The 17,385-nt window shown below is 35.9% G+C and overlaps 1 protein-coding gene across 13 annotated transcripts in view; it reads right to left on the bottom strand.

Annotated features, from left to right (window-relative positions):
• Window positions 1-862: 862 nt before the first annotated feature.
• DOCK9 (dedicator of cytokinesis 9) overlaps window positions 863-17,385 on the bottom strand; it is a 119,989-nt gene continuing 103,466 nt past the window's right edge. For 9 of the 13 annotated variants that reach the window (XM_071742447.1, XM_071742436.1, XM_071742403.1 and 6 more), the window contains exons 45-53: window positions 17,220-17,326; window positions 12,314-12,436; window positions 11,861-11,974; window positions 10,227-10,373; window positions 8,076-8,286; window positions 6,394-6,584; window positions 4,578-4,678; window positions 4,246-4,384; window positions 863-2,112 (exon numbers count right to left, since the gene is read on the bottom strand). In XM_071742447.1, coding sequence (XP_071598548.1) covers window positions 1,990-2,112; window positions 4,246-4,384; window positions 4,578-4,678; window positions 6,394-6,584; window positions 8,076-8,286; window positions 10,227-10,373; window positions 11,861-11,974; window positions 12,314-12,436; window positions 17,220-17,326 — 1,256 coding nt within the window. In that variant the 3' untranslated portion in view covers window positions 863-1,989. Of the gene's footprint in view, window positions 2,113-4,245; window positions 4,385-4,577; window positions 4,679-6,393; window positions 6,585-8,075; window positions 8,287-10,226; window positions 10,374-11,166; window positions 11,203-11,594; window positions 11,601-11,860; window positions 11,975-12,313; window positions 12,437-17,219; window positions 17,327-17,385 lie in introns of all 13 variants that reach the window. The other 4 variants (XM_071742462.1, XM_071742463.1, XM_071742458.1 and 1 more) reach the window with 2 other exon arrangements.

The raw sequence follows: 17,385 nt of genomic DNA on the forward strand, positions 1-17,385 counted from the left end.
GAGCAGATACAACTCCACCAAACTGAGGTCTCAGTGCAGAAAGTGTTGTACTACTGTAGGAAACTGCAGGTTTTGCTCCCAGGGCTAAGGGGAAGTTAGGAAAACCTGGAGTGTTTGCAAGAAGCAATCATGTACTTGTACATGGTGTGTACATCCTTTCTATCTAGATGTTGATACAGAAAACTTCCTAATTCTCCTAGTAATTACATACCTTTGGAAACTAACTACACATTGATGTCTAACAAACTATTCCTACATCCATTTCCACAAACAAAAAAAAGTGAAAGCACAGAGGATGGAGGCATAGAACGGGGAATGTTTTTTATCACAGCATTATGGTTCACTGTCTTGAACTACTAAATGAGGGTGCTGCTGGGCAATGTGTGTTCTTTTTTTTTTTTTTTTCCTAAGGGAAATAATTTTAAACAGAAATTTTGGATAGCAGAGCTATCCAGCATTTCATTGCCAAGATGAAGTGCTATTGGAAAAAGTCTTTGATGAGTAATAGCAATATATGAGTTCCATGCTGCACGACAGAAACAGACAGTAAATCTTGTGTCTTAAGGAAAATATTTCTATTGTAATGATGAAAAGTTTTGAAACCTTCCTAATATTAACTGTACAGGGAAGTAACAATGTTTAGTTACTGTAATGTGCTACTTGAGTCAAATATGATGGATAAAAAATTGATGTCTTAACTAATAACCTCAATTTCCTTTATTGGCAAGGGATATGAAATACACCCTAGAAGTGTCTGCATCTCCTAACTTAAGCTGCAAAAAAGCTCTTTTTTAAAAAAACAGCTTTCATCTTTCCCCAGTCTTAAAGACATACCTAAAATAAAAACCAGAGCACACGGTGAGAAAAGTAACTACTTTTTTCCTTTTAATATAGATTAGTAGTACAGAATGTTTAATTACAGCAGGACAGTGCTTCCAGTTAAATAAAATTAAAAACCTTTATTTTCCCCAAATATAAAATTACTGAATTAATGTCTTAAAAGAATAAGAATATGGAAAAAGCTTTAAATTATACCACCATTTACCACAGTAACCATGTTCACCAATTACATACTCCATTGCTTTGGCAAAAAAGTTTTTTCCTTTTAATAACTGCATATAAACCTAACATAGCAAAGACTGTATACATCTTTATATTGCACTTATTTATATACAGGAATACATGAACTGTAAAGTCTGCATATACTTGGAATGAGCAGATTTTCACAATTATCTGAAAGCAGAAGGATAAGAGCTGGTATGAATATTAAAAAATATTTAGAAATGTAATACATTTATGTACAGACTGCATGGACTGTATTAACAAACAATATGTACATAACAATTTACTACTTGATATTTTAGTATAACTCGGTGTTCATTAATACAGACCTTTGGTTGTATTTAGTTGTTTAGTAAGATCTAAGCTGACATAACTCCAAAATGCAACAAGTTGTAAAATAAAGCACGATTTGCCAAATGTTACAAAAGCTACTGTTCTCAGTTCCATTAAACCCAAAAAACTAGTGTCTCTGTCTAGCTCCAAAATAGTTCTTGTACTTGAAATCAACCTCTATGTGCCATACACAAAAAGAACACCTGAAAGTTACACATCTGCAAAATCACATCCCACAACACTTCTTTTTTTTTTTTTTTTCTGTCATGTGCAATTCATTATAATAATGGTTTCTAACGAAAAAACAGGAGAAATTAACTTCGGCTTGATAATTTCCCAAGACACACTTCTGCAATGACACTGTGAATACTTTAAAACGTTACCAGCAAGATCAAATAATATACATGTGCCCCCCCTTACTCTAAGAGACTATTACCAGTAACTCCTATTTCCTAAGTGTGCTCAGACACGTTCGTATGAATCACGCAGCCTGCATGTGCCCCACATTTAGCTTCAAAGTCATCCTGAGTTTGCACACAATGAAGCAGATGCACAGACTGAAAGAAAACAAACATACTTTCCTTTACAAATCAATCATGCAACTGAAGAAGAACTGGGCATCCCATGAACTGTTGTGCTTGTTGGAGTTCCACTTATGGCGTTGAAAATGTGGAGCGAGTTGGGCATAACACTGGCCTTCTCTTCAACTGGAGTAATCTTAAAACAGAAAACATGTATTTACCAAAATGTTACCAAATGACACAAGCATTTCTAAAACAGACAACCAGTGATCATGATAAGCTGCCTAGCAAGTCAACTTTACAATACTTTCTCACAGAACTTTTTTGCACAGAACTTCTTTTCGAGGCTGCTTACTTTTTTCAGCCAACCTCTAATAGATTTAGGAGGCCAATAGTTATTAGTCCAACATCAATTCTCTTAAATTAGGTAGCATACTGTCCTCTGGAGCTTGGATAGCTTAATTTCTCTTGTTATCTTTCAAAAGGAGTTTCATGAGAGCAGGCTTGCTTTTTAGCCCATCCCCCCCCCTTTTTTTTTTTAACTTGAGGTATAATTTCAGTATCTCTTATCAAAAGCTATCAAAGCATCATAAAGACTTCATTCTTAACAGCTACAAATTTACTAATGATGCTAAGATTGGAAATGTTGGGAGAAGAGGACTGATAAGATTAAACTAAGATCAGAAGTAAAGAAAACTCATTACCATCCCATCTGATCATATTGGCAAGCAGCAAAGGAGAAAAAAAAGAAAAATCTGTTAAGATTCTTTTCTATATTTTTCAGTATTTTTTTAAAGTTGTTTAAAACCCCCACTATTGTAAGATAGCTCACAGCTTCTTTAATGACATTGAAACAAACATTCTGAGAAGCACTTTTTCCAAATACAGAAATAAACAGGTAAATGAAGGTATCATTTTTAAAGATTTCAGTGAAGAGCCTCATTATTCTAAGCCTTCAGGAGAGTGATCAACCTATTAATAAAAAAAAAAAAAAACCCCACAAAAAAACCAACCCAACAACATAGCACATAATTAATCACAACTAATTACATTTCTATATAAAGAACACAGTGGTGAGCTACACCAGCAAGCTGACCAGCTTTTTTGGCAAATAATTCTTGGATAATAACAATTTAGAGATGTCAAAAAACAGTAAAGGGTTAAGAAGTCATTGTACATCTACAGGATGCTATCCTGAAAAAAGTTACAAGTGGGAAGATTATTAGAGAATTTAAATGTCAGTTAGACTGAACAACTCAGATAGGTCTCAAGTTTGATTTTTCCAGTACAATTTGATTTCTGAGTAAAGCTGTAGTTTTATTATGGACAAGAGAAACTCAGAGCTCCTCTTTCCATCAGCTGGTTATCCAGACCAGGATGCACTGGATCCTAGACTATGAAAAGCTGATACTATGGTCATACATCTAAGGAAGTCTCATAGACATGTCTATCTGTAAGGTGAAGTATTTCATCAGAAAACACAGGTATTTATTTGGGCCAGAAATACAAATCTTGGTGGCTAAGACCTATGAGCCATTCTATGAGTCTGGGCAAAGATTACACAAATAACAGAGGATGAAAGAAAAGGACCTTGAAGTGATGAATATGAGGAATGAAAATGCCAAGAAGGCAGCTATGAAGCATGAATCTTCAGCCCTCCCTGTCCTCCTGGAAATAATATCCTTGCCTCTGAAGTTAGGAGATGTTTCTACCACAGATCATAGATGCAAGGTTCAGCATCTCACTCCACAGGAGTCCTGGGTTTCCTTCTCCCTTATCTCTAGCTTGTGTCTAGTGGATTACTCTCAGGAAAACATACAGAAATACTCTTGAAAGATGTTTAACTCTTTGTTGCAAAAGTAAATGCTTGTATCTACAAATTTTGAAGAAAAAGGGATAAGCTTGCTGATTGAATTCCCCTGTATTTATCAGGAAGTACAGACTAAAATGAGCTCTTTGGGTCACTGAATGGAGACCCTTATAACTACACACATGAAGTTCAAATGACATACGTCCATGTCATTAAATTTATCTTTACTGTAGTCTTCCTTTCCTACAAAAAAAAAAAAAAAAAAAAAAAAAAAGGCTGGGGCCAACCAGATTTCCTTCCTTAATGAGAAAGGCCTAATTCTGAAGGTCAAGAAAGCATTTGCAGAAAATTCACAGGGAAAAAAAGAGGAAGCTCCACAAGTCTCTGATATGCTTACACTCCAACAGAAACAAACAGAAATGATCATTTTACATAAAGCATTATATATACTTTTCATAGTGGGCTCACATTAATCTACATTCTGAATGCTGGTATGTATAATTTAATTTCAGCACATACTTGTTCATGCATTATTTCAGAAAGCTCTTTTGCCATTTCTCTGTAGTTGGCCTTCATTTCTTCTTGATATTCCAACTGATCTTCTTTTATAAGTCGTTCATTTACACCCAGAGCATGTCCACAAGCTTCAACAAATTGCCTGATTTAGATAATATAATAAAAAAAAAATCTCAATCAGGAGTACAAAATCCAAAAGATTAATTCAAAATGCCAGCTTAAGGTATGTTTTTAATGCAGTCAGAACACTACAAAAATGACAAAGTTTAAAAAAATTCTTCTGGTACCAGTCTTGAAAAGAAGCATTTTTTTTTTCCCACTTTTCAAAAACATACCTAAAAACTTCTTTTAGTTGCTTTACTTTATTGTCTGGGTATCTTTTGGTGTTTGTGTCATCTAAGAAAGCTCTTGCATATGCTAATGGACCAGCATTAACCTAAAAAGAACAAGAATTACAAAATAAAGTCAATTCTCTGACATATTGCCTTAGCAGTAATAGGTTCTACAGGTGTCTGATTTGCTTTTCTCAGAACACCACATTGATTTCAAAAAGGCTGGACTTATAAAGTAAGAAAACTGCTGGAGTTGGAACATAAGAGCAGGAGAAATCTCTACAGCAAACTCTGTGAACATGTCCTGACACATAGAAACCACTTTGATGATGTGGCACCATAACTGCTGACATTGCCAATTTGTCATCTCTGTTTATGGAATTAAGAGTGAGAAAACGACCTAAATTTACTACTGTTTGATATGATTATCTGCTGAGAACACTCTTCCAAGCTGAAATAGTTAGCAGAAATTTAATTGCACAATTAGAGCACATACATGAAAAGTGGATTCAGTGATTCCTGGCTCATCCTGATTGTTCTTTTATATTAGCAGTAAGAGCCCCTCCCTTCTCATCCCAAATGGTAGCTTGGCAACTCCCTGATTCTGGAACCTTGGTCTGCAGTGCCTTTTTTGATTCTTTTTCTCTTCAATATGACAAGAGTTCAGATGACTGGTTTTTAACTGTTGCTTTGGCAGGAATCAGTTAAAAAGAATAGAGAAGCACTTCTGTCATTGAAATCTTAAGTCCCTTACCATACTGATTTGTACATCCTACAACTGGCTTCATGTACCCTGTTTTGGTGAATCTGATGGTTTCTTTCTGATGGTTTATATATGTGGTTCTTGCTTGCCTTAGGCAAAACAACATGTTGCACAGTGAGATATTCTATTATTACACTCCTCCTATATTCCTGTATTTTGGCATTCCCATCTTCATCTCCATAGAGATCTTACCAAAATACAAAACAATAATGCCCATATCTAACCTACTGTGAGCAGACCTACACATTTAGGCAAAATATGCTCATTCATCTTCATATGGGAAGTCACTGTCTTATGGTAGTTTCAGCTTCATACAAAAACTTGGTAGGGGCTCAGACCACTACAGATTCTAGAAGTGAGTCTCAATTCCTTAACTATCCATGATCAGTGTTTGTTTGAAAAGTTGGTATTGCTTTTCCTGTTTTGGAAATAACTGCAAACAGGGGCCCCTCAGTTCAGGAAGGATATCGAGGTCCTGGAGCAGGTCCAAAGGAGGGCAACCAGGCTGGTGAAGGGACTCCAGCACAGATCCTATGAGGAGAGGCTGAGGGAGCTGGGGGTGTTCAGCCTGGAGAAGAGGAGGCTCAGGGGAGACCTCATCACTCTCTACAACTCCCTGAAAGGAGGGGGTAGCCAGGGGGGGGTTGGTCTCTTTTCCCAGGCAACTCTCAGCAAGACAAGAGGGCACGGTCTCAAGTTGTGCCAGGGGAGGTTTAGGTTGGACATTAGAAAGAATTTCTTTACTGAGAGGGTGATCAGACATTGGAATGGGCTGCCCAGGGAAGTGGTGGATTCTCCATCCCTGGAGATATTTAAAAAGAGATTGGATGTGGCACTCAGTGCCATGGTCTGGTAACTGCAGCAGGAGTGGATCAAGGGTTGGACTTGATGATCTCTGAGGTCCCTTCCAACCCAGCCAATTCTATGATTCTACGATTCTATGAATTCAGGACATTCTTGTATACTGACTAGAAACTAATGATAAAATGCTACATATAAAATTTTTGAAGGCCAGAAGCAAGTGAAATAGCTGAATGGCAAAGAATTTGGTCTTACCTGAACACTGACACTTCCCTGTAGCTTCAGTTGCAATTTGATCATATCCACTTCAGCTGAAGAGCAAAGCTGCCTAAGTTCTGCAACTTTTTTACTCATTTCATCAATGGCTACTTCAATTGGGTTTAAATCAGTGTGGTGCTGGTACATCACTGGAATGCGCTTCTTCACGTATGGGAAACAATGTATAGCTGTAGACAGAAACAATTTTCATATATTTAGAAAAAATTTTTTTTAAAATAAAGTGTGTTTTGATAGAAATTTATACTAAAATCTTATTTCGCTGCCACTGGCTGATCAATTTAATATTATATAATTAGAAATACTACCAAATGCACAGGGAAACAAAATATTTAAAATGTAAATATGCATGTATATAACATGTATTACAACAAAGAAAGATACTTGTTATTTCTGCTACTAATAATATTCAAGGAGGAAACCACTGGAACTTTATTCATATGAGAACTGTAAAAAGAATTGCCTATCTTTCATGTATCTCAAAGAGAAGAATCAAAACCAGCAAAGTTGCATTTTTAATTCCCTCACAAATATTAGCTATGGACAGATGACATTATAAAGTAATTTATGTAAATTAAGTCAGTGATACAGAAGCTCACACTTAGGAAAGCCAAAGCACAAAGTCTTTTTCTAAGAACAGGGAAAGCTAAACTAAGAGTTCACAGTACTTAAGGAAAAACCCAAAACATTAAATGAGCATTATCCCTTGAAGAAACCAATCTGAAAACCTAGTTTTGGTTAAGCATAGGAGAAGCATTAGATAGGAGTTGAAGTAAGTGTAACAGAAAATCCCACACACAACAGAATTAGACCATCTGCTTCCAGTCAAAGTGCAACTTGTTTCACAAATTCAGACTTACGTGTTATACAGAAACATTGCCAAACACACCATAACTTTTAATTATCTCCCTTAAAATATAATGAAATTCTTTGTATAAGTTAACTAAATATCTCTCTAGTTTGAGCCTCCAGGGAGACAGATGGGCACTTTTTCTTCCTTCTAAAGCTAACAAACAAGACACTAAAAGCACAGTGATTAGACCAAAGTCACAATGGAATGGAGGCTGGAAATCAAACCAGAACCTGCCCTTCAGGCTCTTTTAGTACTTTTAGCCAAAATAACCAATGCTGTTTTACATGTTGAAAGGCTGAATGCTGAAAAGACCATACTCAAGCCAGCAAGCATAATACCACAGTTCTTCAGTGCTTTATAGCAAAGACAGGTAAGAACAGGGAAGGGCAAAGGCAGATTTGAAGTCACTCAATTTAAAAAAAAAAAAAAAATAAACCCAAAGAAGGAAATGAAAGATAGTTAGAATATAGTCAAATATGAGATTTTACTCTTTTTTCCAATACTTTGTGGTTATGAAATCACACACTGATATATGTATTCCCAGGTGGTAATTTGTAAGTGTGTTTGGAAATCATATTTTTGAGTATTATTTTCAAGTATGTACTGAGTTTCAAAGATTGCTTTGTCTAACAATATTTTATACGCTTTGCAATCCTTGTTGTCTGCACCAGTCACACGTAAAACTTTCTGAAGGATTTTTTTCCTGATTAAATACACAACATACAGAAAAAACATAGTATCAAGAATTAAGCATAAAAAACCCAAAAGGGCAGTTTTCTACTACAGGAAACCTTGATCCAGTCAGTACCTGTCAAAATAGTCCGTCGCTTACACTGTTCTTCTACTCCTCCTTGTCTTTTACCAGCTTGAGTAAAAGGCATCTCAAACATAAACCGACGGATGTTATGAGTCCTCTCAAAATCTGTTTTTCTTTCTTGCAACTCTTTTTCTTCAAAGTATGGAATTACATGTGTAACTTGAATATATGCATATTTTGAATCCAAATCCTTGGGATTCACCTTTAAAACATGAACACAAATAGCTAAACTGTGAACGAAGCTGATTTAATTGTAGCCACACAGATTTCAGAACTTAAATTTAAACCTGCTGGGAACTGAAACCACAGGAAATGTTAATGCTTCCCAGCATGAATTTCTAACCATTCAGAAGACAACACAGCTAGACACATTACAATCTGTTGTGGTTTTGTCTGGTTGTTTTTTTTAAATCAATAATTGCTACATATATAGAGCTGTAAAGAAATATACAATACAGTTTTACCCATGCTTAAAGGAACAGAAACAGAAAAACCAAAAAACAAATACTTGTCCTCCACAACAGCTGATGCAACAGTACATTGGAGACCAAAAATTTCTAATGATACAGAAAAATTTAATAGTTAAATAGTTAAATAAGTTAATAGCTAAAAGGTAAATAGTTAATAGTTTAAAAATAAAGCTCTGCATTGTAAAAAAGTCAGGTATCCCCTTCAGAAGGCACTCCTCCCAGCCTCTCTGTCCCAACTCTGACACCTTATGAAGGTACTAAAGAATATACTGGTAGAAGTGGGTCCAATTGAAGGTTTACTATTCAATTAATTTGTTCCTAGAACTGGATGATTAAGAACTTTCTGGGCTGGCAGATCTTTAATTTGCTAAAAGTGGCAACTAATCTCCAGAACCACAGATTCTTTTATTTATTTATTTCTAATAAATTCCCCCAGTCAGTAGATAGAGAGGGTACTCTTAACCCATCAATCTTCCTAAAAGTTTTGTCTACCATTATAGTACAATGTTAAACATTCATGTCATCTCTGCCTGAATCTCTGAGCCACTTCACTTCTATAAACAAAATGTGAAAAATGACAAGGCAAATAGAGGTCACCAAGCAAATTGTTGAGCTAAGGTGTCCCTTTTGTTATCTGTTTTTACCAAAACATACTGCTTAATGATTTTTTTTTTAAGATTTGCAATGTTCTCAGATTATCCTATTAAATAGTAATTTATGTATATTCATTGTGACACAGCTGATAGAAAGTGTTCCTCACAAATGCTGACAAACATGTGCATTGTAATTGTTTGTAAAGAACTATCTTGCCTTCCATGGCATGAACTTTAGCCCCTGCATCCTCCTTTCTTTTCAAGTCTGAGTATTGAAAAGCTCATCACTGCTGCACTTTCAGGCTGACAAGCCCATCACTTTATAAATAGTGACAGAATTGAAGAACAGAAGAAACAAGAAATTTTAATACATGAAAATCACCCTAAAGTTTGAAGCCAAGCAAATGTTAAATGTTGGCTGAAAGGAACAAAAGTAATGCAGAGAGGCATCTTGTGCAGTGTGTGTTCTTCTCTGCTCCCAGGATACTGTAGTTCTCTTCAGTTCCCTACTTTTATAGCCTTCAATTGCATAGCTAACCATTTCCTAAGACAGATGTAGATTTCACCATATGACTTCATGAGAGAATTTTTTTCCTACAGTTTAAGTGTTTAAAAAATTGAACAGACTCAGAGACATAGACAAAAGATAGCAAGAACAACTGAAAAAGAATTAGGATGTTATTTATATATAATACTCTCTCAGAAAAGGGGTGTCTATTTCTTACTTCACAACAAAGTTTGGACTCTGCTCCAACGTGCAGAAAAGGGAAAACCTCCAAAGAATGACTGCACGAACTGACAAGAAATATTTCTAAAGTAATCATAGAATATGATAATAATCCATTTTTGGTCTAAGAGCAAATTATTATTTTGAGAGGCAACACTGTGAAAATTAGGCTTTTTGGTTATTCTTAAAGCTATGCTTATTCATAGATCATATTTTTCCTATGCCCTTCAACCAGTAGTGTTTTTTAGAAACAAGTTTGTGTGACACATGAGTAAATGACAGTGATGCCACAGTATTTCGAGTGGGTAAGAGGTGATCTACCAGACATTTTTAGAGAGAACAAAAGTCATACTTTGCCAGAATCCTGAATCATCTTGACATTTTCAGATCCAAATTTATCAGAGTAGAGTTTTTGGAGTCTTTGAGAAATTTCTGAAAGAGGAGTGAGTTTAGGCTCTTTATAGATATATTCCTTCCCATCTTCATCCTCAAAGAATCCCTGTAAAAAAAGGAAGCAATCAAAATCTTGGAAAAAACATAAAGGGCAATGATTAAGATGAACAAAAAACACAGCAGATATAAACATTTAACGTCAGGATTCAAGCAAATGTAAATAAAGAAAAATGAGAATCTGAGAGATTCCTAAGAGAACTAAAAAACCAGCAAAATGTAATTATCTACTACAGAATGAGTGAAAGATAATGGAAACACACAGTTAAAATTTTAAAGGTCTGTTGTATTTTTATGGTGTGCCAAGCCATTGAGATAAGTTTTCGTCACTTTTATTTAAAAGTGAACTTTTTGCACCGTTTCACTTGCCAAAACAGAAATCTTTTTGTCCAACTCGTGTATGATTCACAAGTGAGTATTTTGGCAATGGTTTACATAAAAATAATCTGAAAAGTTTCTTTATGTAATAATAAAAAAATTAATGCCCACAAATTAAATTTGATTTCTGTAAAAAAACATTACTTTTATGTTGTAATTACTATATTGGCATATACCCCTTTATTTTTATTACATAAAGTATTTGTTTTAAAACTAAATGGAATAAATAGAGCATGTGGAAAGTGAAACAGCTCCTTGCTTTAAAACAACAAGCCATGTCCGAGTTCATGTTTGAAATCAGAAAAGAAATATTTTTGTCATAAACGAAACAGACAAAGTAGAAAAGCACAACATATCATGTATAAACACAGGCTAGATTGACAAAAATACCCACATCAAACTAAGGTGAAATGCAGTAGCTTTTTTACTGCATCGCTTGCTTTGTAAGCAGTTACTGTAATTACCTCAACATCTGTTTCACTGTCTGTAAACTGGTATTGCTATAAAGTTGTAAGAGACAACAGAATACATGTAAAGTTATACTACTCAGAGTATTTTACAATTCTCCATGCTCAGCTGAACAATTAGCAACTGGGCTATGCATGTGGCAAGTGTACTGCTGGATACTGCGTGACACCACACATACGCATTCTAGACATAGATATTAAAGGATGTGAAGCTGCCCAATACACAGCCAGAACTTCTGTTTGAAGCATGCAATACTGATGCATAGGAAAAGAGTTCTCTAAATGGAAATTAATGTTATTTTTTTTTTTTAATTGCAATGGCTATTAATGCATACCAATCTAAGAAGCAGCCTTGCAAACCACACTGTAGCACTACAGACATTAAGTCGATGCATTGCTAAGAACTGACATCACAGGAAACTTACCGCTGCCTTTAGGTAGTAAATAAAAGAAGGAAAAGAAAAAAAAAGCAAAATATTTACTGAGGAAGATAAGGAAGAACTGTATTGGAGCTGACAAACTTTTTAAACTATATTACTGATGGTTGCTTAATTATTTCTTACAGACCACATTTCTTGTGCATTTCATGTCATGGTATAAATGTAGATGCTGAAACAGTATACCTTGTAAAATAAATCCAGGTTTTTCTTACTGCATAGAACAGAGAAATGAAAAGTTAAATAATACTCACCTGTCCAAAGAATGCTACCCTGAAATAAGTTCCCAGCAGTCTCTTGCCTGTATGCATAACTTCTGTTACTTTACTGTATGCTCGATGAAGAGTGTCATATAAATGAGCAAGCCTCTAAAAGTAATAGGAAACAATGATGGAATAAAAGAATAACTTAGAAGTTTCCTGTGTTAAAACACTAATGAATGATGTCCCTGTAGTTAATAACTAAACCCACTGTTCTACTGGAAAGTAGTAATATATTTAGAACTTGTATCAGAATGACCATTTGTAATACTGCTTTTAAATTGTTTATTTTTTAAAAAAATCATTATTTTAAATTAAAACAAATTTCAACACATTGCTAAGTGCACTTACAACTGTAATATTCCTATGAAGTGCAATGTGTCATGCAGTCACACTAGAAAAAGCATTTTCTTCTTGCTCAGATTTAGTTTTGATAAAATTTAGTACCTCAAAATCTCTCCGTTTTTCATAAATGGGAATGATGAGTTTATATATGTCAGCAATGAGTTCATAACGTTCTGCCTTCCAGAGTCCATCAGCACACTGTTCCAACAATTCCATCAGCACATCCTAGATTTTGATAAAAATTTTAAAAATTAAAACAAATCAGTACTCATGAAAAGCACAGCAAATAATTATACCAAAGTTCTTCCCAATGAAATTGGAGATCCTGCCTCAAAACAAAATTATCTGCACAGAGTAATTTGCACTACTGTGCAATAAAAGCCATAAAAAACTGCTAAAAGGAAAAAACCAAAACAGTCTGTGTGTACACATGTACTCTTTGTATTTATCAGGAACACTTTTCTTCTGGATAGTCCTAACCTCTTAAAGTCTACAAAGGACAAATGAGGACCCAGACTCCTCAAACTTCCCTTGCATCATGTTTTTTCAAAGTGGTGTTTCCTTTAAGTTTTTTTGTTTTACACAAAGAATATTATTTTTAGAAGGCAACTATACAAACACTTGAATATAATATTTCTGAAGGAAACCAGCAAACATTACATCAACAAGAAAAAGATACAACACCAAAATGTGTACTCAGGAGTAATAAACAAGGCACAATAGGGGAATTCAGAATACCTGGCCCAGAATGAAAAGACATAAAACAACAGTTAGAGAAGCTGAGAAATATTAAGGGGTCAAAACAGAGTCACAAGCAAGAAACCACCCTGGTTTTGTTGGGCTTCATCCTAATATGGTTGTAGCAAAAATTTAGTTATTTAAGGTTAAATAAGAGTTCTGCTTACCTGTATATTAGAAGAAAAGCATACATTTTGCAATAGAGCATCCCATCTTAAAGTGCCTTCCTTCCGTTTGCCACCATTTAAAAATTATCATTCTACTGTTACTTAATCTGGAAATAATTCCTTGTACCCTTAGAAGGGATCCAATGCTACTCTATCCCCCTCCTCCCTTTGGTAGAAGACTAAGCCAGCAAAAAGACATCGCTAAGAAAAGCCAACTTTATAGTAAGACCAAAAAGACTGATAAATGCCACCCTTACAGATGTGTGCCAATGGTCCCTAACGTATCTCCTCCTTTCCCTCAGTCATTACAGGGTTGAATAGACCCAGTATCTCCATCCTCAGCAATGAGGCTGTGAGAACTGAAAGACTGATGTCACTTCTGTATCACGTTTTTATGACAAAGGTCTTAATGCAGACACCAGAGGGCATCCAAATGCAGCAAAGCAGCAAAATTTTGTTAGTACACAGAATTAAAAACAACATTTCTGGGTCACCTGCCTCAGTAATTATCCATCCACATGGGAAGACTTTTTTTGCCATAGACCCAGAGTTTGCCACATAACCGGTGAGAATGGCAATTTACACTTTTATCGTGCACTTCCAATATTTGGACTTTTTACAGTTTGTTGTTATCTCCCTTGACTTTGAGGGGGCACAAGATTACTCATGGGGCACCACAAATGCCAGGTAGGAATGGGGAACACCCACTTCCCTTCATTTCTGCACTCTACACCCTTTTTAATAGAACACAGCAAGTAGCTGGCATTTGTTGCCACAAGGCTACACTGCTGATTCCCATTCAGCCTCTTCTCTACCAGAACTCCCAGATCATAGAATCACAGAATCATAGAATTGGCTGGGTTGGAAGGGACCTCAGAGATCATCAAGTCCAACCCTTGATCCACTACCGCTGCAGTTACCAGACCATGGCACTGAGTGCCACATCCAGTCTCTTTTTAAATATCTCCAGGGATGGAGAATCCACCACTTCCCTGGGCAGCCCATTCCAATGTCTGATCACCCTCTCCCTAAAGAAATTCTTTCTAATGTCCAACCTAAACCTCCCCCAGCACAACTTGAGACCGTGCCCTCTTGTCTTGCTGAGAGTTGCCTGGGAAAAGAGACCAACCCCCACCTGGTTCCAACCTCCTTTCAGGGAGTTGTAGAGAGCAACGAGGTCTCCCCTGAGCCTCCTCTTCTCCAGGCTGAACAGCCCCAGCTCCCTCAGCCTCTCCTCATAGGATCTGTGCTCGAGTCCCTTCACCAGCCTGGTTGCCCTCCTTTGGACCTGCTCCAGGACCTCAATATCCTTCCTGAACTGAGGGGCCCAGAACTGGACACAGGACTCGAGGTGTGGCCTCACCAGCACTGAGTATAGATCTTCCTGCCCAACCAGTCCAGTCCATCTCCAGCCCAAGCTGAGGCACTGGACAGTTTTTTCACAGACACAAGATTTTGCACTTGTCTGTAGATCTTTGATAAGTTTCTGTCACATATTCTTTCAGTTTTTAGTCCGTCTAAATGGCTGCCCTGCCCCCAGCATACCAGCCACTCCCCCTCCATTATATTTCATCCAGAAACTTTATGATACATTAAATCCTACAACCTAGATTGCTAATTATATGTTAAACAATATCAGCCAGAGTATCCCTGAAGATTACCACTCCTCACAACCATATGTAAAGTATCTTGCATGCTTGGACAAGCACTTATTTATGGTTTTCATTAAGTGCTTTATTTAATACATTACGTTATATTTTATGTTAAGCACTTACAAAAGCTATAACACCATACTAGCTGTGAAACTCTCCCATAAACATTCATAAAGTTCAAATAATTCCTCTGAAGGAAAGCCATAGCTAACAAGAGACCAGAAGAAACAAATGGTAAGGTAGAAATTCATTGTGGTGGAACTGCATACTGGCAGAGTTCATTTTGGAAAAAAAATACAAGAAATCTGAATTAAACGGTTTCCAACCTTAATCTGCATGGAATCTGTCACAGGCCTGTTAGCCACAGCTCAGATCTCTCACAGATGGGACTGCTTATGGAAAGGATATGGAAAAGTTATCAGGTTCCAGGCCTTTTGCCTTCCAATTTGTGACAACCAGAAAATTTTGGTTCTGCAGGGAGAATCTGATGTAAGATGTCTGGGCAAACAATTGTTTTAATGGAATGTGCACAATGATCCTATTTAAAAAAAAAAACAAAAAAGCACCTAAAAATTAGGGGTTTTTTCAACTGGTTAGTTTAGGAAATGAGTCAGGGTACCTCTGGCTTCGGTGAGAATTCTATTAAAATAGGAATTAAATTGATAATTAAGTAATTTCATTTTTAATTGGGAAACTATATAGAATGTTAAGACAAATTTCATTTAATTAGGGAGACTATATAAACTGGAGAATAAAAAGGTGTTTTTCCCCTTTTAGAAACACGGAAGGACCCCCCTGATCTCCCTATTCTTGTACCCAACGTATCTGTGATACAGTCTTTCAAATTAGACTATTAGTTTTGCTTACCATATACTGAAGAAACACCCCGTATGAGTATGTTCCTGTTTTTAAAGCAATTAGGTTCCTTATTTTGAAGTACTTCTGTAAAATTCTAGTCATCTTAATTTATTCATAATTTTTAGTCTAGCAAAACCTTATTCTTTCCTATTATTATTCCTCCTGGGGTGAACTATAAGAAGTTACCTGAAAAAATGGTAACTTTTTTCAATAGTTAATAAGTTAGACCTCTACATGATGAAGTATAAAAAGGAAGGCATGCAGAGAACAAGAACATTCACCAAAGCTTAATCCCTTTGCAAGCTCCACAGGTTTATAATTTCACTCTTGGCTTAATTTCATTCCATGGAAACACTGTGAAATGGAAATGAATTTGGGCAGGGTTCAATTACCAAGAAAAAGCAGTGTATTCTTTTTGTAGAAAGTGACTAATCAGAAAAAGAACAAAGATATTCCAATTAAAAAAATACAAAAGAATTAAGCTGACAGATGGTTTGTCAGGTAGCCACCAACAAGAGTTTTCATCACTAGCAGTCACTAGAAACCCAGCTCCTGGCTCACATAGAGCAGCTTAGGTTTTGCTTTAAGTAACATACTAAATTCCATGCTCCATCAGGAGAATCCTGTGTTTTAGAGTATAGCACATAAATTCTAAAAAATTTAGAGCCTTAGGAAAGCCTTAGGAAATGAAAACTACCTCATTTTTCATTTCAAGTAATTCCAAATCCTGCCTTCCAAAAAAAAAAAAACCAAAAAAAAAAAAACCAAGTCAATTTTTTTCTTCAAACTATAGAGCAGAGCAATGCCAGAAGTTGGGACTAGAACACAGGAACCCATGGTCTAAATCCAGGCTTAAACCACTAAAATCTTTCACCTATTCCTCCTAAATCTGTTAGTATAGATTCAATCTGCACAGTGAAATAATTTTTGTCATACACTTCTATTATATGCAAACTAAACCACAAAATCAGAATATGTTTTGTAGCAAAATTATGCTTACACACCAGGGATTTTTCCTACACAGCTACTGCAAGCAATGGTCCATCTCTCCCTTCCCCACCTATCCTGGCAAATACGTAGTGTAGATGTAACTCTTCATGAGCTAGATTATGCATAATCTTTTCTTTAAGGCTTTTTAATAGTGAAATTTACAGTTAAGATAAGTGAAGACATAAGAAGTGAAACTTTAACCAGAAACAATAAAACCAAGTCTGGTGTCAATAAAACCATTTATATTGTTATGGGAGAAATCTTTAAATGCTGGCGCAGTAACAATCTAAATCAAAGTCAGTTTAAAAAACTCCCCCATCTTGCTAGCTAATAAATGAACCACACTAGTGTTTATCCTGTCAACTTGCTTAATTTAATTCCAACAGTGGTGTGGTGCTGATGTGACAGCAATTTCTTTAAAATATACATATTTAGTAAATTCTCTGAAGCTGTCATAGCTCACAGAAATTTTTAATTTCAGCTTTAGGATATGAATAGTGGCTAAATAATAGTACATGTCATAGTAGTCAGTCTCAGGACTGGAACACAAAACTTGGAAAAATAACCAGCATTTTCAATTCTAACACTCTTATGTTTACTTACTTCATTGAAGTGAACATCTTGCATTCCAACATCTTCCATCATTGAAGCCTCTTCATCTATATTAGGTGTGATCACTCTGAAAGCAGTACAGCCTTGCCTAAACATCCCTATAATTGAAAAACAGACAAATTTACTTTTATCCACCAGGATGACACTAGCCCATTTT

This window comes from Heliangelus exortis, chromosome 1 (genome assembly GCF_036169615.1).
Source record: "Heliangelus exortis chromosome 1, bHelExo1.hap1, whole genome shotgun sequence".
NCBI classification, from domain to species: Eukaryota; Metazoa; Chordata; class Aves; order Apodiformes; family Trochilidae; genus Heliangelus; species Heliangelus exortis.